Source organism: Acartia tonsa, chromosome 9 (assembly GCF_053477335.1).
Source record: "Acartia tonsa isolate MP-2025a chromosome 9, ASM5347733v1, whole genome shotgun sequence".
In the NCBI taxonomy this organism is placed as follows: Eukaryota; Metazoa; Arthropoda; class Copepoda; order Calanoida; family Acartiidae; genus Acartia; species Acartia tonsa.
The window spans coordinates 50,498,491-50,521,234 of record NC_137268.1 but is presented as its reverse complement, the minus strand read 5'-3'; the positions used below and the strand labels follow the sequence as shown (position 1 = coordinate 50,521,234).

The 22,744-nt window shown below is 39.1% G+C and overlaps 1 protein-coding gene across 1 annotated transcript in view; it reads left to right on the top strand.

Moving 5' to 3' along the window:
- The window catches only part of LOC145329143 (lysosomal proton-coupled steroid conjugate and bile acid symporter SLC46A3-like), a 49,247-nt gene extending 26,777 nt beyond the window's left edge, over window positions 1-22,470 (top strand). The window contains exons 12-17 of the mRNA XM_080173195.1: window positions 9,926-9,993; window positions 10,902-11,015; window positions 11,470-11,566; window positions 12,231-12,361; window positions 20,678-20,725; window positions 21,195-22,470. Coding sequence (XP_080029321.1) covers window positions 9,926-9,993; window positions 10,902-11,015; window positions 11,470-11,566; window positions 12,231-12,361; window positions 20,678-20,725; window positions 21,195-21,270 — 534 coding nt within the window. The 3' untranslated portion in view covers window positions 21,271-22,470. The remainder of the gene's footprint in view (window positions 1-9,925; window positions 9,994-10,901; window positions 11,016-11,469; window positions 11,567-12,230; window positions 12,362-20,677; window positions 20,726-21,194) is intronic.
- The last annotated feature ends 274 nt before the right edge of the window (window positions 22,471-22,744 follow it).

The window sequence follows — 22,744 nt, the reverse complement described above, 5'->3', positions numbered from 1 at the left end:
TGGACAACTCCTTCCCGCCCTAAATGTCCAATAAAACCTCGGGAACGGCAAAAATCAGACTTTAAAGGTCATTTTAACGGTCTTTGACCTTCGAGGTCATGTATTTTTTTTTCATAAATGGACTCCCCGACCCATAAAACCCCTAATTTGCTGTATTGGGCATTAAAATCGGCCAAAAGACGGCTGAAAACGAATTGTTGACCCAAAACTGCGTTTTCAGACCAGTGTGCAATGGCCGATAAATTGATGTACATTCATAATAATGATAAACAAAATTACCCTTGTACACAGAGTGAAGGATAATCTAATCATTAAAATAAATGAAATACTTATACCAAACTATTTATACGGACACCCGTGATTAGCGAATCATACAGGGATCTAAAGGGACAATGGCCGATAAAATGATGTATATATCTAATGATGATACACAAAATTGTCCCCTGCACACAGAGTGAAGGATAATCTAATCAATAAAATAAATGAAATACTTATATCAAACTATTAATACGGATACCCGTGATTAGCGTAGCATACAGAGATCTAAAGGGATAAGACAATGGACGATAAATTGATGATCATGCCTGATGCTGTTACACAAAATTACCCCTTTTGTAGATTACAATTAGTGGTTGAAATGTTTGGATATCAACTATATGATTACCAATCAAAAAACTATAGGAGTACAAATCTTACAAATTAATGTTCTGTTTATTAAGTTCTGACCCTCTGCAAGAATTATTGTTTGTTTGTCCTTTCTTCTGATTTTGGGGCTTTGCTTTTATTGATGTTGTCATCCTTGTTTTATTTGAATATCTTCAAAGTTTTTTTATCAATGTATCCCTATATCCATGCAGGTTTTTAGGTAATTCTGGGACATTTCCTAAATTGTTATCTCCACATAAATTTATCATACTCTGCACAGGGAGGGAGGGGACATTGGGATGTTTGTTGTTTAAGTCCCCAAAGTTTTATAACAATGTTTTCTTGTTTGTTGGCTTGTTGGGGACTTTTATTGAATTGTGACTGGTTGAGTGTCCAAACGTTTTAAGCACTAATCGTAATCTACAGATGGGGTAATTTTGTGTATCATCTTTGGGGATGTAAATTAATTTATCGGCCATTAGCTTATTCCTGACTCTATATAACCTATTTTTATTACTATTCTAAATTCTAGTTGTGTCGCAAGTTAATAAATAAACTGCCTGACTTTTTACTGTTTCCATAATCTTGATAAAAAAATATAAAAGAAAGTTTGAAGTTAAAAAACAAAAATGCTCTTCAACGCCTCAAAAGTTGCCTGAAAATCAGAATATATATAATATCTATCAATTTGCACTTTTAAACTGAAGATAGATACTACAAATTAAGTCTAATGCTAGCTTTAATGACATTTAGCAGGCTACTAAAGCCTAAAAAATCTACTTCATGTTATTAATATAATTGAAAAAAAAATATTATTCTAGCCCCTGCATGGGTTTGTAACCCTATTGGGAGCACTATGCCTGCAGGACTGTCCTTTCTAAACCTAAACTAATAACACAGCATAAAGTGTCGCCAAAACATGACGTCATACAATACAAGCGACCAAAGAGAGGTCAGCATAAATTTTACCATTGGTCAATTACAATTTATACTGGCTTATCATTGGTGCTTTTTTTGTATGACGTCATTTTTTGGAGACACTTTTACTAAACTAAACTTTTTCTAAACTAATGCTTGTTGGTATAAGAAAAATTTCAAATTTTTTTACTGTAATGTCAAAACACTGTCCAAGGCCTCAAGAGGAAGATTGTTGTCTCCCAAGAGATTCCAAAGTAAGCACTGATTTCTCAACCATTCCATAGATAAAAATATTAAAAGAAAAAAGGAGATAACAATACAATATTTTCAAAACTAGTTCAAAAGACTAATTTTCAAACCTAAAAACTATATCAAAATAATATTCAAATAGAATCAATATGATGTCTGTAAAGATTATGAAATATCTTGTTAGCTGATTAACTTAATGTTTGGAAAGGGTCAACAACACCCCCCCCCCCCCTAGATATACCACACTTTTCTGGGATCTTGCTGAGTCAAGTATCAACTGTTGGGAATATCAAAGGATGACTCCATGCAAAATTTGAGCCGGATCCGGCCAAAACCGGCCGTGAATTTTATGAAAAACCGGTTTTTTCCGGTTTTTAGGGGGTATCTGTAAATCGATTCAGCTGGAGCAAAACCGGTTAGAGGTACAAAAAATTTTACTTCACATGAAATTTAGCCAATGCAATTGCCTACAAAAATGTACTTCATCATCAACTTGATTGGACAACTCTTTCCCCTCCTAAATGTCCATTAAAACCTCGGAAACGGCAAAAATCGCCAAAAATCACGCCTTCGGCGGCAAATAACGGCTAAACGGTCAGCCGGAGGCGAATGAAACATAAATAAAGAAATGTCTGCCTCAAAAAGTTGTTCAACATCAAAGAGATGCTTGAAGTCTCTAAAACGACTCCTTCCCCTCTTTTAAGGGGAAAAACTGAAAAAACGTGATTTTCAAAAGTATGCCCACTTCGTGGGTGTAGGGGGCACTGAACCCGTCACCCCAGGGTCACCAAATATAAAGTCTAGGCGGCCCACAATGCTGAATTTTCACCAAGTGAAAGTCTTGTGTCATTATCTCTTATGAGAAAAAAGTTATTAATTAATTAAAATTTCAAATTGTGATTTTTTGATGGATTTCTTTGATGAAATGACAGGCCGGTCAATTTTTAGGCCATTTTTTGCGGTTTTTGGGCCGTTACGCCCAAACGGTTTGAGATAATCTCACTGGACCTTTTGCCCAACCTAAGTCTGGTTATTTATGAGGTCTAGGAAAAAAAACAGACTTACGCAAAAGATTATAATTATGAGCTTTACACAGAAAAATGGCACGAGGTGAGGGTTTGAGGGGGCAAAATGAGCCGACCAGCGATTTTTGACGGCACGCAGCGACGTCGTGGTTCATCCAATCCGGGATTTTTTTTTCTTAGACCTTACAAATAACCAGGCTTAGGTCGGGCAAAAGGTCCCGTGAGATTATCTCAAACCGTTTGGGCGCGACGGCCCAAAATTCGCAAAAAATGGCCTAAAAATTTACCGGCCTGTCATTTCATCAAAGAAATCCATCAAAAAATCACAATTTGAAATTTTAATTAATTAATAACTTTTGTAGGCAATTGCATTGGCTAAATTTCATGTGAAGTAAAATTTTTTGTACCTCTAACCGGTTTTGCTCCAGCTGAATCGATTTACAGATACCCCCTAAAAACCGGAAAAAAACGGTTTTTCATAAAATTCACGGCTGGTTTTGGCCGGATCCGGCTCAAATTTTGCATGGAGTCATCCTTTGATATTCCCAACAGTTGATACTTGACTCAGCAAGATCCCAGAAAAGTGTGGTATATCTACCCCCCCCCCCCCCCATCTTAGGCCAATGGGGGCGTAGATTCCTCTGGTTAAAGATAAAATCTATCATGTTTTTATTTATTTTATATTATTTGCCTTCTATCTATCAATAAAACCAGGAGATGTCTATAAATATTTTTATTTAGCTATATATCTAACTAAAGATAAGAATACATATATTTCCAGGAATCTAAAGGTATAAGACAATGGCTTATAAATTGATGTATCAAAACTTTTGGTTAAAACGTTAGGACACTCAACTTAATGAACCAAAGTTGTTGCAAAAAAAAAATATTTTTTTATAAAACTTTGGACACTACTCTTTAATAAACTGTCCAATGTTCCACCCCTCCCTGATCTCTCTGTCTGTCTCTCTGAGTCTTTATGTATCTATCTATCAAATTATATATCTTTCTATCCTATACATGTATCTAGGATAAGACAAGTAATTTCTTTTATTTTCCCCACTTTTGAACTCAGTGTCCATACTATATATATAGATAAACAGTCTGTCTGTTTGTCTATCTGTCTGTCTATCTAACTATTATATTAAATTATATATCTTTCATCCTATACATGTATCTAGAGTAAGACAAGCAATTTCTTTTATTTTCTCCACTTTTGAACTCAGTGTCCATACTATATACAGTCTGTCTGTCTGTCTGTCTATCTATCTATCTATGTATCTATCTATCTATCTATCTATCTATCTATCTATCTATCTATCTATCTATCTATCTATCTATCTATCTATCTATCTATCTATCTATCTATCTATCTATCTATCTATCTATCTATCTATCTATCTATCTATCTATCTATCTATCTATCTATCTATCTATCTATCTATCTATCTATCTATCTATCTATCTATCTATCTATCTATCTATCTATCTATCTATCTATCTATCTATCTATCTATCTATCTATCTATCTATCTATCTATCTATTTATCTATCTATCTATCTATCTATCTATCTATCTATCTATCTATCTATCTTTCTATCTATCTATCTATCTATCTATCTTTCTATCTATCTATCTATATATCTATCTATCTGTCTATCTATCTTTGTATCTATTAAATTATATATCCTATACATGTATCTAGAGTAAGACAAGTAATTTCTTTTATTTTTCCCACTTTTGAACTCAGTGTTCATACCATATACAGAAAAACTTTGCTTCAAATAAGAAATAAGGTATAGCCAACAAGCTACAATTTGTTGCCCCCCAAAATCTTTTAAAAATCAGCTGAAATTAACAAATGTTTTTAGAATTCGTCTAGTTGTTGGTTACAGCTGGTTTAAACTAAAAAGTTTGTCCAATAAGGAATTGTATAGTCTTTCTCATGAAAAACTAAAATGTTTGAAAAGTAAGATATTACCGGCATTTCCTTTTTATAACCAATATTTTATTTTTTAAATTTCTTTTTTTTTACTATGTGTTCTGCAAAATGAATAAAAACTGTTTTTCCAGTATGGCTTTGAAACTGATTAATATCCGGTGTATTATGAACAGTTCAAAGCTATACTAAAAACGTCTGTATAGCATCATATTTTAGACATTTTTCCAAGAATATTAACATAAAAATCATAAAATTATTACCAGTTTTGTTTGCTCGGACATTCTGTTCCTGGAGCTAACAAAATATTTATTTTGAATCATATATTTGTTCATTTAAATATCCACGGAAAGCTGTCTTTAATACGTTGTGATAAATAACCCATTTCTTTTTATAAAAAGGAAATATAAATTTTATTTGTATTATATGCCAACTTTTAAAACTTTATATATGACCGACTTTAGGCTAGGGCCATTCAATTGGTTGGCGTACAATGTAGCTAGTTTTAAATAGCGAAGCTTTCATATAATTAGAACCGGTCCATAAGTCCAACATAAGCAAGTAAGATACATCCTACCAATTTTATCCCAGAAGATTCCTGCAATAGTTGGGTACAATTAAGAAAACGTAGCAACTCTGTAATCATTATGATTAAGTAAAAGGATGTTTTTTGTTTTGTTTCTATGTCTTTTTGTACCAAAGGATCTTGCTAACCGTTGCACCGATCCGGTTCTCCTTAACAGGGTAGCTTCTCCCAGGAAGGGCGTAGCTTATTTTATGTCCATTTATGGTTAAGGCTAGTTTATTCCCAAATTAAAGTCTGGTGGCGGTATAACCCTTACCGATCGGGGGGTGGGGATCCCCCCCCCCCCCCGATCTGATAAGATGGGAATAGGGGCTCGATCTGTAAGGGTTAAGGTTATTTTTCTGCTCTTCTACCCCCACCCTTTTAATACAGTCGCATATTATTAAACCACAAGCTCATACCAACAACGGAATTAAAAACGAAAAAATCACAAAACCTATTCGGGATTTTCAGCTGTCGTTGGGGGTCCCCTAAATATCATTTTAGCTTATTTCGCTTGTTGGCTATACCTTATTCCTGGATTTTTTGCTGAATTGTTGGGAAACCGAATTTAAGCAAGACATTCAATTTGGTTAAATTGCACGTAAATGACAAAGAAACTTTTATACATCGGATACATAGATAGATAGATGGATAAATAGATGGATGGATGGATAGATAGATAGTTAGATAGATAGATAGATGGATGGATTGTTGGATGTAAATGACAAAGAAACTTTTATACATTGGATACATAGATAGATATGGATAGATAGATGGATAAATAGATGGATGGATAGATAAATAGATGGATAAATGAATGATGAAAAATATATAGATTGATGAATAAATAGTTAGATGGATGGATGGTTAGATAGATGAATAGATAGATATATAGATTGATAGTTATATAGATAGATAGATACATAGATGGATAGATAGATGAATGTATGAATAGATAGATAGATGGCAGTTTTACATTAAAAAGATTTGTTTTTCATTAAAAACCTAATCTTTAAAATGGTCTTCAATGTTATTTTATTTTGAAGCATAAACCAAAAGATACATCTTACATGTTTTTATTCGCCTTTATATATTCAGTATGTTTTTTTTATGAAAACTTTTTGAAAATAATTTTACTCCACTTATAGTTATCAGAATTTAATGATTAATGGCTTATTTTCTTCATTTTTAATATCTAATATTATAGTCAGGAGCATAATTTTTAGACATTGATAATGGTAGTTTAAATACTTTAAATACGTTTGGACAGAAAAGATAAAATTTTCCTTTTCTTTTTCAAAAACCACCTGAAGACTTCAAACGGCTTAATTTAGAAAGGCAAAGTTTAAAATTTCTTTGTTGTCTGCTAGCAAAAAGGATGAAGAAGGGGGGGGGGGGATAGTTGTTCATAATATACATCTATACTTATACATTTATTATAATATTGTAGAACAAGAAGGAAATGAGATAGCGCAGTTGGTCATCTTACCATTCAAATTTTAAACATTTTTAGAATCTCATTTCCTCTGAAGAATAAGAATATATAGTACAGGGATAGCAAAGGATAAGACAATGGCCAATAATAAATCCACACTGATGATAATCAAATTTACCCCTTCTGTGAGTAAAATTGTTTCTTTAAAAGTTTGAACAATACATTCTAGTTTGGAATCAATCAATAAAAGAACTAACACCAATAAGTGTTTATAAAACATTGGTTTCTTTAAATTATAATTAGTGGTTGAAATGTTTAGACACTTATTTTAATAAAGAAACAAATGAAACTTCAATTAAAGTCCCCAAAGTTATTAAGCCAACGAATAAGAAAACGAAGTTATAAAAATTTGGGGACAAGTTTAACAAACAGCCCAATGTCCCCTCCATCCCTGATATTCTCAACTAAAAATGACAAAGAAAAATAGTTTTAAAGATTTGGGTCAATTCTTTACAAATTTTATCATAAAAAAAGATAATTTCCCTTCTTTATAAGCGAAGCATACCAATAACTTTTAGTTTGGAAATTAATATTTGACTTTTATCCTTATGATAAAGTAACAGGCTCTATGTATGTCTGTTTGTACCAAAGGATCTCGCTAACCGCTGAACCGAAGTGGTGTTCCTTTACAATGTAGCTTCTTATAAGTCCTATAGGATGGCATTAACGCTATGGAGAAAATGTGTTCTCAGTTGTTATTCAAGATAGGCGGCTGATTTTTTTTTATAAAGATTCACTATACCAATGATGATCCAGTATGTAATTTACTTTGTCGGTCTTTCTGTCATTTTTCAAAATATGTACATATAAGAATACATAAGAAAGGTTTCGTGAATTTTTCTCTGATATAATTAAATTTGTATTCTTGATACTAGCAGCTAAGCCCCTAGAGGCCTCTGGGGAAATATGAGGGGGGGGGGTCTGTTAAAAATAGTTTTAAAACTTACCTGGACCTATAAGAGGCTTCACTGTTAAGAAGAACCATATCGGTTCAGTGCTTAGCAAAATCCTTCGCTACAGACAAAAAAAGCTTACCACTTTATATAATAGGATCAACAAAAACTGTTTAAATCTCCTTGTATGTATTCCCATCCATGATGGTTTTGTGCTACATATGAATGTTGTCATTCTTGTCTTTTTTTTCTTTTCAATACTACAATGTTTATTGTACAAATTCACATAGAGATTAAAATGAAATATGTCTTATCATTTCCATGCTTCAATTTTTTTTGTGAGGGGGGATATACAGAATATGAATAAGTGAGGGAGGGAGGGGACATTGGACTGTAAATTACACGTGTTTCCAAAGTTTTATAACCATGTATTATCTTATTATACGTTGGCTCAATAGCTTTAGGAACTTTTATTGAATTTTGTTTGGTTGGTTTCAAATGGCATACTTTCATTTGATTTTAGAGATTCAGATGAATAGGATAATTATATGATACAAAAACATATAAATGGCCATAGGAACTTTCTTGTAACTGTTATAGGAATCATCAGCAGAGTTTGAAATTGATAGGACAATTCTAGAATTTCTAAATTAATCCAAAGAGCTGTCCATAACGGGCGGACGAACGTTCAGACGGACCGACCATAATTGATGTTTATTTGTAGGGACTCAGCTGTGTTTCTAAGGTTATTAGCTGATTTCAAAGCCCAAATACAAATACGGACAACCCCATGTATATACAATTATTTAATCCCTGCCTTTCTATTCTTTTGCTTTAATATTACGGTCCTAGTAATCTACATTAAAAAATCTAGGGTTTAAAGAAGGTGTATTAACTTTTTTGCTTTTTATTTAAGATAGCTAGCCGGTGCTTTTAGTAAGTAGTAGATGTAAAATTTTTCATAGAATTCAGATATGTAATCGTTTTTTTTGTAGACCTCTTATTTTTTAAGTAATTTAAGTTTTTTAAAAAAATAATTAAGTCGGTTTTAAGGTACTAAAACGCAACAAAATAAAAGAAGAAAATGTCCAGTATGAACAAAAATAGTAAGATCTTTAATTTGACACCTTACTTTTAGAATTCTGTTGAGTAATTATTGAAAAAATCTATTTTTTTAACCTCGGTTTAATAAAAATTTTAAACCTAAATATTTTCTCAAACAGACATAAAAAATATGGGTTCATATATACCTTTAGAATCAGAAAAATATTACGAATCTATTCTCAGCAAAATTGAAAAAGTTTTATAAAACTATAATAAAAAAAATAAGTTTATTTTAAGACACATAATTTTCGGCTTTAAATGGTTGACTTGAACAAAACCTGAACAAAACCTAAACAAATGTACATACATTGTAACAGATATTTTTTAAACACAAGAAACAATAATGCATTTTTAACTGCATTTTTTTGAAGTTTATAAACAGACTGAAGCATACTTGTTCATAATTTTTCATTCTTTACATGTTATGTAAGTATCACTATTTTTATTGTAGTATCTATTGTATATATTGTTTGAACATTATCCTTTTTTTTGTCAATTGTATTGGTTAAGTTTTGAGAAGAAGCTTCTTGATTCGTCAATTTTAGAGATTTTTGATTGGCTAGTTTAATAGTTACAATTAAGTGTTGCCTGTAAAAATATAATATTTTAGGCCATTTTTATTTTTTTAAGTTTTTATTTTTTTTCAATTTTGCTTTGAATGGATTCGTAATATTTTTCTGATTCTAAAGGTATATATGAACCCATGTTTTTATGTCTGTTTGAGTAAATATTAAGGTTTAAAGTTTTTATTAAACCGAGGTTAAAAAAATAGATTTTTTCAATAATTACTCAACAGAATTTTAAAAGTAAGGTGTCAAATTAAAGATCTTACTATTTTTTTTCATACTGGCCATTTTCTTCTTTTATTTTGTTGCGTTTTAGTACCTCAAAACCGAATTAATTATTTTTAAAAAAAACTTAAATTACTTAAAAAATAAGAGGTCTACAAAAAAACCGATTGCATATCTGAATTCTATGAAAAATTTTACATCTACTACTTACTAAAAGCACCGGCTAGCTAGCTTAAATAAAAAGCAAAAAAGTTAATGCACCTTCTTTCAAGATTTTATATTTTTTTTATTTTTCAGGTTCTGAGTTGGAATGAACAGAACTACACCAAAGCTTCCAGTGCAGCCACAGTTCTTAAATGTGTTAGGTATTATTAATAAACTTCGAGTATCAGTATAAACTTGGGTACCAGTATAAACTTTGTGTATCAGTATAATGAACAGAACTACACCAAAGCTTCCAGTGAAGCCACAGTTCTTAAATGTGTTAGGTATTAGTAATAAACTTTGGTTACCAGTATAAACTTTGGGTACCAGTATAAACTTTGGGTACTAGTATAAAACTTTGGGTACCAGTATAAACTTTGGGTACCAGTATAATGAACAGAACTACATTAAAGCTTCCAGTGCAGCCACAGTTCTTAAATGTGTTAGGTATTATTAACAAACTTTGAGTACCATTATAAACTTTGGGTACCAGTATTAACTTTGGGTACCAGTAAAAACTTTAGGTACCAGTACAAACTTTGGGTATCAGTATAAACTTTGGGAACACCAGTATTAACTTTGGGTACCAGTATATTGAACAGAACTACACCAAACCTTTAAATCAGTTAAGTGATTAACAAACAAAATGAACTTACTATCATATAAATCAAAGATGCGCAATAGTCAGAGTAGAGGGAATGCCATAGCCCATAAAGGGGAAAACTTGCCTGTTAAGACAGTTAGGAACTCCAGACAAAGGACCTACCCAAAGTAATATCTAACCCCCAGGAGGTCATCATCCAATTTACAAGTTTCTAATAAAACCTTTTGAACTCATAGCATATTAGTAAAAGAATCTACCATTCAAAGTGATGGAGGGAGGGTACTCTGGGCTGTTCATTACATTAGTCCATAAAGTTTTATAATAGTGTTTTCTTATTCGTCGGCTTAACAATTTTGAGGACTTCAAGTGGAGTGTTAAAATGTTTTAATATCTCGGCTATTTTAATAAAAGAATCTACCATTCAATGCTAATGATAATGATAATCTATATAATTCTTAATTTTAGTTCTGTCCTGATTCTACCAATCCTAAGTTCCTATTTTGGTATAGCAGACTGTAATGTTGGACTATTGGCAGTTGTCTCTTTAATGGGTAGCCAGTTGACAATTGCCTTAGCTAGGTATGTAACTATCTGTCTATCTTTTCTTCTTTATGATAATTTATAATCTATCCATCCATATCTATCTATCTATCCTTAATCCTTATATAATCTATGATATCATAATGTTGAACTTTAAAAATTGTATATTTGATGTGTAGTCAGTTGACAATTGCTTTAGCTAGGTAAATATTTATCTATCCATCTATTTAGGTCAGCTGGTGTATATGTAACTGGATTGATGTTTGGAGGAATAAGTAATATGTTTCTAGTCACCAGTAAATCTATCCATCCATCTATCTATATATCTATCTATCTATCTAACTATCCATCTATCTATCTATTAAGGTCAGCTGGTGTATATGTAACTGGATTGATGTTAGGAGGTGTGAGTAATATGTTTCTAGTCACCAGTAAATCTATCCATCCATCTATCTATCTATTCACATATCTATCTATCTATCTATCTATTTAGGTCAGCTGGTGTATATGTGACTGGATTGATGTTAGGGGGAGTGAGTAACATGTTTCTAGTCACAAGTAAATCTATCCTATCAAAACAAGTTGATCAGGTTAGCACTTTTTGACTAGTGCAGTTAATATATAAATTCAGGGGCAATGGCCGATAAATTGATGTTTATTTCCAATGATGATACACAAAAATACACCTTCTGTAGATTAAAATTAGTGGTTGAAACGTTTAGAGACTCAACCAAACAATCAATCAAAATAAATAAAAGTCCCCAAAGTTGTTAGGAAAACACATATCATATAGGCCAAAATGATATCATTATGAAGAGAGGGAAAATTAGAATCCTATAATACAAAGTAGAACGATGTCAGTCTATCTGTCTATATGTCTGTCTATCTGTCTGACTATCTATATGTCTGTCTATCTGTTTGTTTGTTTGTACCGAGGGATCTCGCTAACCGCTGAAACGATTGTGTTCTCCTTAACAGGGTAGCTTCTCATAAGTCCCAGGAAGGTTTATAACTTTTTTGGGGGAGGTTACACCCACCCTCCCAAGAGAAATCGCCATTAAAAAATTACCCTCTCCTCCTCAAGTGCCCCAAGAGGCCTCTAGGGGCAAAGTAATTATACTTTTTTTGTCATTTAGACTGAACTCGGACAACTGTACAGTATCCAGGGGTGTCTGGAAAATCTATCTATCTATCTATCCATCTATCCATCTGTCTATATATCTATCCATATATCTATCTATTTTTGTTATTTAGACTGAACTTGGACAGCTGTACAGTATCCAGGGGTGTTTGGAGAACCTTATCCCCATGATGACCAATCCCTTGTTCACTGTGATCTACAACTCTACTGTGGATGCATACCCGAGTACTGTCTACTACCTAAGGTATGTATGACATCTATCTATCTATCTATATATCTAACCCATTGTTCACAGTTATCTACAACTCTACTGTGGATGCATATACCCCAGCACTGTCTACTATCTAAGGTATGTATAGCACTTCCCAATCAACTGTGGGTACTAGAATAAACTTTGAGTACCAGTATAAACCTTGGGTACCAGAATAAACCCATTGTTCACAGTTATGATACAATGATGATACACAAAATAACCCCTTCTGTATATTAAATTGAGTGGTTTGGACACTGATGAAAATGAACTAATCAATCAAAATTCAATAATAGTTCTCAAAGTTGTTTAGCCAACAAATAAGAAAACGTTGTTATAAAACTTAGGGTACTAGTGTAATAAGCAACCCATGTCCCCTCCCTACCTGTTGTATACCACTCAGGGATCTTGAGGGATGACACAATCCTTACACTAAAGTAACAGGATGTCTGTGTGTCTGTGTATCTGTGTGTCTGTGCCGAAGGATTTCGCTAACCGCTGAACCGATCGGGTTCTCCTTAACAGGGTAGCTTCTCATAGGTCCAAGGAAGGTTTATAACTATTTTTTTTTTTTGGGGGGGGGGGGTGGGACACCCCCAACCCCCCAAAAAATAAAAAATCCCCCGCCCCAAAAAAAAATTTTTTTTTTAATTTTTTAAACTAAAATTAAAAATGAGGAGGGGGGGGGCACCCAAATCAAAAAATTTTTTTTTTGCCCCCCCCCAAATTTTTTTCACTTTTTCTTTAAAAATTTAAAGTAAGAAATTGGGTTATTAAATTTGACTCTCTCCTCCTCAAGTGCCCCTAGAGGCCTCTAGGGGCGTATCCGCTAGTGAAAGATAAATTGATGTGCATCCCCATTAATGATGAAAATACTCCTTCTATACCTAAAGATTCTATGCCAACAAATGAGAGATCATCTTTCAAAAGTCTCTTTAGATTGTCATTTTTTTTCTTAGTGTAAGACACTTATTGGCAGTTTTACTTAAAAAGTCTTGTTGAGGGAAGAAGAAACCCCCCGTCCCAAATATTTGAAATATATTGAAAATAATATGTGGAAGTGGGGGGGGGGGGTAGTATTAATATTTTTATTTCACTTCAGTTTCCCTATTAAAACGGATGCCATTCTATGGATATGCAATTTCAAAAGGTTTATGTCGATTTTATGGCTTCAATAAAAGTAATAATACCTTTTCCATATCTATAGTATGAGATAACTACCTCCCTTCCTTTTTCAATGACCTTATTTGTCTGCTACTAAATTATTCCCTGCTACTTGACTGTGTTAATGTGGTATTCGGCAACCGTGAGCCATGTCTATGGCACCCCTGATCTGGGGTTCGGTGGAGGGTCAATGGCCCTCCCCCGAGTCCTGGGGAAGGGGTCTAGTGACCCCCTCCCTACGCTTAGAATTAATGATTTGAATCTGTCATGTTTATTATGGTTAACTGTATTCTTAATTCTCCCCCACCCTTTCCAGGGATGGGGGAATCATTATTGCCCAAACTGACCATTGTATATGTATTATTTATGCTTTCATGTTATGATTATTTATTCCTATCCATGTAATTATTGTTTGTTGTATATAGCTTCAGTATCTCTTAACCCTTCAATAAAGTGACAACTGAAAATAGATGTTGATCATTATCTAGTGAAAGCTAGAGAAGCGTAGCTTCTCTATAGTAAGGTGTCCACGTCTGTCACACTGCCGTAATCTAATTGAACTCCGGTGTCTGCCATTTATCCTCGGCGGATACCACAACTTTGGTGACAGCTGTGTGAGATTACGGCGAACCACAAGTGTAGAGCAGACGCGCATCTGAGGCTAAGGTACTCCCAGCAGTGAATCTGGCAAAACTGACGCAAGCAACCTGAATTACCCACCCTGGACAGCAAAGTTTAACTCTGCATCCGGCAGTTGTGGAAGCGAAACAGCGAAATCTGACGAATAACCGCGAGCAGCGCTGATATCTAACGGAGAATTGAGCGCCAAAAGGGCTGAAACAGGCCTGCGGACAGGCTGAAACAAGCCAAATACGTGTAGACGGCTGAAAATAGGCCAGCTTTACTGCAAGAAATAGCAGGATCCGAACCAGTGGCGCTAGCAGGACGGGACATTCCCTGCCGCCATCAGCCGGATTTGGATCAGCGGCGCTAGCAGGACGGGACATTCCCTGCCGCCGATAGGCTGAAACATGCCACATAGCTGCAAGCTGCGAGCTAACATACGGGTGTAGTGCACCAGAACAGAGAAAAACTACGTCAACCCCGAGTCTCCTGAGAAGCTACAACGCAGCCACCCATCTAGAAAACAGATATTATATCACATTTGCAGGGATTACCACCCTAGTGTGATGGCCAAACAATAGATTTATGAGCAAAGCTTGGCAAACAAATTGTTGTGTTGTGATAAATCTAAGAATAGAACAGGCTTGGATTACTGTGTATTGTGATAACAGCTAAAAATAGAACAGAGTTGGTCAACAAATCTGTTATGCAATTGTGATAAGAACAAAAATAGAAGCTAGATGTAATATAATCAAAACAATCTCAAGCCCACAGCACAACAACAATACACCCCTTATTCCAAGGGAAGGGGAGGGGCCCCTCTCCATTGAAGGCAAATACAATCAGGGTGATATAACAGATAAGCCTAAGATTAAGAAGAAAAGGCCCTATTACACCAGCACACAGTTACCCCCCTCCCTCACAGGGGGAACGGACGGAGTTACCCCCGTCCCCTCACGCGCTTCCCCCTTCCTACCCACACTAGACTAAGTCCGTTTGTAGTGTGGAGCTAGCGATCGGATACACAGAGCGCCATTCACGGGTAGCGCAACAGAGTGCGGAAAATATCATAAATCCAACGGACGAAGCGGACCAATGAGAGAGCGAGCTGAGGGGTGAGAGCGCGTTTTCCCCGTGTGCGCGGATTTGACGGCACGAACGCGCGTTACAAGGACAGAAGATTCCACGCACACACACACACACACACACTCTCACACCAGAGCGGAGCTACTCCATAGCATTTAACAGGGGTATTTTTAGCAAATAAAGAATTGCAAGTTTCTTTCCTCCTAGCTCTAGTGTGATAAGGGAAAACCCAATCAGTTCCTGACAGCAGTTCAGACCCTCAACATCTATCTACCTCAACACCTAACTATTGATAAGTACAGCTAAGTTATATCTTTGCAACTAAACTCCCAACCTAGTGATACAAACAGTGTTGGCTGTTAGGCTAGGAAGCCTCAAGTGACAAACCATTCATTGTAGTACTGTATAACTTTGTGCCCGCCGTTTCACCGTTGACCCAATGGACCAGCATCAAGTCCCAGGAGGTGACCAAGCCCCAGGATGGCTCCAGGATGACCCTCAGCCGGCCCCAGCCGAGTACCGCAAGCTGATGCTGAGCAATCTGCCGGAGTTTAGAGGGCCGCCCAAGCAATCCTGGTCGGCACATATCCGCCGACTTGAGATGTCATGGGCGGCTTACCGCGTGCCACCTCATGATTCCCTCAACCGCCGCAACGCCCTACTACTGTCATTGGTAGGGCAAGCGGCGGAAATGGCGTCCCATCTGTTTGGCGAGGCAGGCCAAGCCTTGACCTACGAACAGGTCAAGACCGAGTGTGAATTGCTATTTCGCCCTGCTTTTGAATCCCAAACGCTTAAACAAGCGTTTAGGGATTACAAGCAACACTCAACAGAACCTATACAAGCGTACATATCAACTAAGTGCGCCTTGTATAGGGACGCCTACAACCATGAGGATCTTGAGTTGTTGGTGGACGAATTAAATCGTGGAATTCGTAACGCCAATGTAAAACGCCTCATGATGAACCATGAAATTGCGAGTGTACCTGAGTACACTCGCAAGGCCATGTTCACCGTGACCATGGTTACTAAGCAGCTGAAGGAAGGTGTGTGCTTAGTGGACTCGACCGACGGGCTGACTGGATCTGCCTGCATCCAGTTGCCCCAATATGACGAGTCGGAGCCAATGGAGATTGGCTCCTTGGCTCCGGGTCTCCACCAGATGGGGAAGGTCGCTCCAGATGACAAGGTTCCAGGCCGCTGCTACCGCTGCCAGGGGAGAGGCCACCGAGCTCGAGACTGTCCAACGCCTGTGGAAGTTAGCCTAGAGGAGAGACGCACCCAGCCACGCCGTGACCGTTCTGCCAAGTGTGAGCGTTGCCACTATGACGGTCACACGGCGGCCGATTGTAGAGCTGACTGGGCCCAGGTAGCCAGCCGCAGGCGCACCGCCGACAAGGGTGCCCCTCCAGGGAAGCCCAGCAGAGTGGCCCATATGGAAGGGAGCGCGCCCCCAGCACCACCACCGCAAGCAGCCGCCCCCAGAGCTGCGGACCGAGCCGATGGGATGCCGCAGTTCGGGACTGTCCCAGCTAGGATCAACGTACTGGGCGGCGCGGCTGAACCCAACCGGGTTGGCCTAGGCTTCAGTCTTAACCATCTGGGGCCAGAGCTGATACAGCCCAACAACATAGCCGAGCCAGAGGTGCTGAGGCCCCAGCCTTTCAGCCTCAACATGATGGAACCTGCCCGACTGAGCCTACCCAGCAAGAGTGGAGGGGCGCTGCCCAGCGTCCCTGAGACGGTGTATGGGGAGGCCCTGGCAGCCGCTGAACGAGAGAGGCAGGAGGTGCTAGCCAGCACCTCTGCATCGATGTATGGGACGCCACCCGGCGTCGCCACCTGGGATGATGGGGGGGTGCTATCCAGCGCCTCCCACCTGGTGCCTGGGGCGACAACCGTCGCCGCCACCGAGATACCTGGATCCTGGAACGAGCCAGCCTCCAACCTGATGTCTGGGGCGACAACCGTCGCCGCCACCGAGAGACCTGAGTCCTGGAACGAGCCAGCGGTCCCGGAGGAAGGGGTGACACCCGTCACCCCCAGCCAGCCAGCGCCACCAGTCTGCAGGGAGAGCCCAGCTACATGCCAGCCAGCGCCACCAGCCTGCAGGGAGAGTCCAGCTACATGCCATCCAGAGCCCTCTACCAGCCAAGGGAACCCAGCTGCTCACCATCAGGATAAGTTGAATTTGTTAAATGTGTTGTATCCAAAATATTGTAAACACCCAGCCTTGCCTGTGCCCCCTGCACCTGAGGCTGGGGAGATTGAAATTTGGGAAAGTAAGGGCGAGCCTGTGCCACATGCACTTCAGCCCCATGCCACTGGGCATGCCTTGGACCAGGGAAGGGAGCACTTAGGGCTAGGGGAGCCGACACCCAGGCAAGTGCCAGTCGCTTGCCAGTCTGTCATTGGGGAGGGTATCGGGGTGCCTCGGCCGCATACAGATAACGCTCAATGGAAATTTGTGTCTAGCCAGGAGCAGCCCAGCCGTGTCCAGCCCCAAGAAGCAGCCGTGACCAGAGCCGGAGATCCCCAGCCGCGTGTACGAGGAAGATGGTTACCTGGAAGCCTCTCCCATTGGTGGATGGTCCTGTGGGGCCTCCTGCTGGCAGCCGTGTGGCCTACAACCAGCTACGTCCTGGTGGGGTGGGACTGTGCCAACCCCACCCATGTCACGTCTTACAATAAAGAAAAGATGTGTGACACGGAGCCCCTACACCAGGAGGTGCCCCTGGGCCATGAAATACACGTCCTGCAGCAAGTCAAGGTGAGGGAAACCACTGGGTTCAGCTGTCAGCTCACCGTGTCCCAGTGGACATTCAGGTGTGGGGTATGGGGTCACCTCAAGGTGACCTCGGTCCCCACCCTCATGAGGCCAACCAAGATAGACCCAGAAGCGTGCCGAGACCTGGCCAGGAACCGAGTATACACGTTGCCAGGCAAGACCCAGCCACTGACGTTCCAGCTGAACCACCCCCTGTTCTTCACCATCGACATGGTGGGCGCCCTCGTCAACAGCCCCGAGGGGGTGGGTTGCGAGGGGGAGGACGTCCACTTTGAGGGCCAGCTATACCGCAATGAATTAGTGCTCCAGGAGCGGCGGCTGCTGGTCAAGGAGGAGACCTATGTGGTGGAGGATGGACGGGTGGAGTCCCAGTCTGACCACCTGACCCTCGAGTGTCCCCATTCTGAGCTGTCCTGTATCACTGGGGAAGCAACCTACGTGTGGGACCACCTGGGACGAGATTGCCCCTTGAGGCTGATCCGCAGCCTCCAGCCCAGCCTGGTGAGGGATGCATATCTGGTTGACCATCAGGCCCAGTTTTTCATCAACATGACCAACCCCACCTCAATTGTGAACTGCGACTTCGAGGCCCATGCCACCAACCATCCAGCGTTGTTCGTGGCAGCTGACCCAGCCGCGGCTGCGCTGCCCAGAGTGTCGGCCAGGGATGTTGACGTTCCCCTTCAAGCACAGATCCATGCAGGTTATATTGGGTTTACCCTGGAAACGCGCATGAAAAGCACTGCAGCGGAAGAAGTAGCGGCCAACTGCTGGAAGCTCCAGCAACTAGATCCGGCCCACCCGGTGCGTGTCCAGGGAAGCACGTTCTCGGTACTGAGGGGAGACATCCTGCTGCAGCTGACCTGCCAAAGGCACAAGTATGTTGTCCGCGAACACAAGGAGTGTTGGGACAAAGTGCCAGTGGAGCCCACAGGTTTTGTAGACGCTGTGACACGGGTATACAGTGAGCACGCCACCAAGATTCCCTGCTCCTCCACCTACCCCCTGACTGTGCACGCGGAGGAAGGCTGGATAGAGTTAACCCCTGCTCCCAAGAAGAGGCCACCCCCGCTGGATACGCCTAAGCAGTTGTTGACAGAACCCTTAGATGACTTCAGTTCAGGTGGTTTGTATTCGCAGGCTGAGTTGAACGACTGGCAACAACTGCTGGCGTTCCCAGCATACAAGAGTGCCATGCTGACCGGCCTATCCTATGGCTCCTGCGTTCAGCAAGGCAGCTGTTCGGCCACAGGAGACCATGGGATAGTGTCCTACAACATTGACCGACTGGCGGAGGAAGGAGAGGCAGCCCTGGATGTCTGGGCAGGATTTAGACAAGCCATCCACGAGTGGGGAGATGGCGCCGCCATACTGTGCTTGCTGTTGCTGATCCTCAAACTGCTGGGGGACCTAACCATCATTTCTCTGGCAGCAGCACAAGGAGGAGTCCGGGCAGCCCTGAATGCGATATCACAAGTGTTCCTGTACCATCCAGCTTTATATAGGAAAGCGCTGGCTAGAGCCAGGCTCAACCATGCCAAGTCCCGGGACTTTTCAGTGGACTGGGATGCCATTCCCATCGGCAGGGAAGCAGCCGAGGAAATGGTGTCTATGAAATCAACTGACAGCGGGCATGACCGCCCAGGTAGGCCAGGACCGCCCTCTGGCAGACCCCGCGGCCCCTCAGGAGGACAGGCCGCTGCTCAGACAATCAACCTGGCAGCCAGTGCCCCAGCCGCTGCCAACAACAACCCGCAGGCCCCACTGCTGACCGTTCCAGCAACAACTGTGCCCCCAGCAAACCTGATACCTGCCGGCGCTGACCAACGTATCCAACCCAAGTCAGCCTCTGCCTTCTATCCCACATTGGGAGCCCATCAACCCTAAGAAGATACTCACCACTAGGATTCCATTGAATCATTATCGTTTGTATATATTTTAGCCCTAAGGAGCGGGCCGAAGGCCTCAACCACTGTCGGAAGTCTGATAGAGAAACCACCTCCCAGCCTTCCGAGGGGAGAGTTGTGGTATTCGGCAACCGTGAGCCATGTCTATGGCACCCCTGATCTGGGGTTCGGTGGAGGGTCAATGGCCCTCCCCCGAGTCCTGGGGAAGGGGTCTAGTGACCCCCTCCCTACGCTTAGAATTAATGATTTGAATCTGTCATGTTTATTATGGTTAACTGTATTCTTAATTCTCCCCCACCCTTTCCAGGGATGGGGGAATCATTATTGCCCAAACTGACCATTGTATATGTATTATTTATGCTTTCATGTTATGATTATTTATTCCTATCCATGTAATTATTGTTTGTTGTATATAGCTTCAGTATCTCTTAACCCTTCAATAAAGTGACAACTGAAAATAGATGTTGATCATTATCTAGTGAAAGCTAGAGAAGCGTAGCTTCTCTATAGTAAGGTGTCCACGTCTGTCACACTGCCGTAATCTAATTGAACTCCGGTGTCTGCCATTTATCCTCGGCGGATACCACATTAATACACACCAATTTGGTTGATTTTCAATGACCCAATTGAGAGACGGCACAATTACACTGCGATTGGGAAATACAGTTATTTACCCCTTGTGTCTCTAGTGTTTTACTCTAATATGTTAAATATCTACAATATGTAAATTATTTGTTTTAGGACAATTATAGCTGGCTGTTTGGTTCTTAGCTTTATCTCTGTTGCAAGGTATGTTTTACATTGTTTTAAAGATAAACTTTTCTATAATAAAGGTAGATCACTCCGTATGTCTGTCCCTAACGGTTAGCTCTTTTCCTTAATTTAGAATTGTCTTATTAATTTGAAACTTTGCATAATGTTTCCTACAACAGTTAGGTATGATTTAAGAAGCATAGCAACTCTATAATCCTTACAAGAATGTCAATACGTTCATTTTCAAACATGCTGATTTTTATATCTTTTTGGCAACAACTTTTTGTATCCCATTTCATCCGACTTTTTGATCAAAACCAGTTATTAACCATACTGAAAAAACATGTACAGGCAAATTCCCACGAATATTAAAATAAAAATCATAAGATTTATAACAGTTTTGTTAGGCCTGGCCTTTAGCATCTCGGGAATACAAAAATTGTTTATTTCTTATCTTAATATCCGCGGAAAGCTGTCTATAAACTAACTTTTGTTTATATTTTAGATTAGAAAAATATGTGGAACGAAATAACTCTGAAGAAAATAGTGTTACAGAAACTAGCCCTCTCATTATTAGATAACAACAATGGATATATTATTACTGTTGCACCAGATTTTCATGAACTCTAATAAAATGATACTCCCAGGATACCCCCAATCCTCCACCACTGCCCAATACCCTCTTCTCCTACTGGATGAACAAACTGACCAATATATCAGTTACACAATAGCAAACCAAATTGACAACAATTTTTCCCTGTCATAATATCCACGTATATTCTATATCTATTATAGTAACATAGTATTATTCTATTTAAATGTATTTTTTTATTTTTATACATAAATTTGTTAACTTTTACAAATTATAGTAAATCACTAGAGGGAGAAAGGGTTAAATAACTGTATCTCCCTATCGCAATCGTCTTGTGCAACCTTCCTATTGGGTCATTCGCTAACATTAACATAGCTAAGTAGCAGAAAATTATCTAGAAGCAGACGAAAGAGGTCTTTGAAAAATGAAGGGGGTAGTTGTCTGTATATACATCTATACTATAGATCTGTTGCTGCACCGTAGAGCATCGTATTACAGAAAATTTTCCACGAATATCAATATATTAAAACCTGTTTTATTGACCCAGAAGGAAGGCTGTCTAGAGTACGATGCGACAAATGACTACTACTCACCTCTCAAAATTGTCTGTTTTATTATTTTTGTTTAGTGAAAAAATGCACCTCTCTAAGTAACGAAGCTACTCTATACTTCACTGTACATCAATCCAACCGTCCGTTCGTCCATGGGTCCTATTGGGGGAAAATATAATCTATTCAGATTCTATTCAAGATAGACGGCTGAATTGTTTTATTGAAGATTCCCCATACCAATGAGCATCCAGGATGTAAATAACTTGGTCCTTCCGTCTGTCTATCAGTCACGCTACAAAAATATAAAACCACATGATGACACTTTTTACATATATTGCTTTTTAAATCACTTAGCTTTGCTACTTGTGGATGTTATCATCCTTGTTTTATCCATATATATAAAAGTAACAGGATGTCTGTATGTTTGTCTACACCGAAGGGTCTATATAACCGCTGGACCTAAATGGTTTTCCTTTCTAAAAGGTTCTAAGATGGTTTTTAACTTCTTTGGAAGAGGGTACCACCACACTCCCAAGAGAAATTGCCCGTGGAAAAAATTTTTCCCATTATTTTTACAACTAAAATTGAAAGGAGGGAAGTAGACCCCCCCCCCCCTAATTTCCCCTAATTGCCTCTTGGGGCGTAGTTTCTATTATTAATTAAATCATGTATTTATTTAAATGTAATTATGTATTATTGTAACATATCTGTGATTCAATTTTATATGATGTAATAAACTTTATAATATTCCTGTCAATACTTTTTTCTTAAACTAGTGACTTCACGCATAGCAATTTAAAATATTTAAAGTTGGGTTCATAGGGTATAAAAAAAGTCAAATACCATCCTAAGAATTGAATTTTAAATATAAAAACTTACTACTTATACAAGACTGACGGCTACGCCTATGAG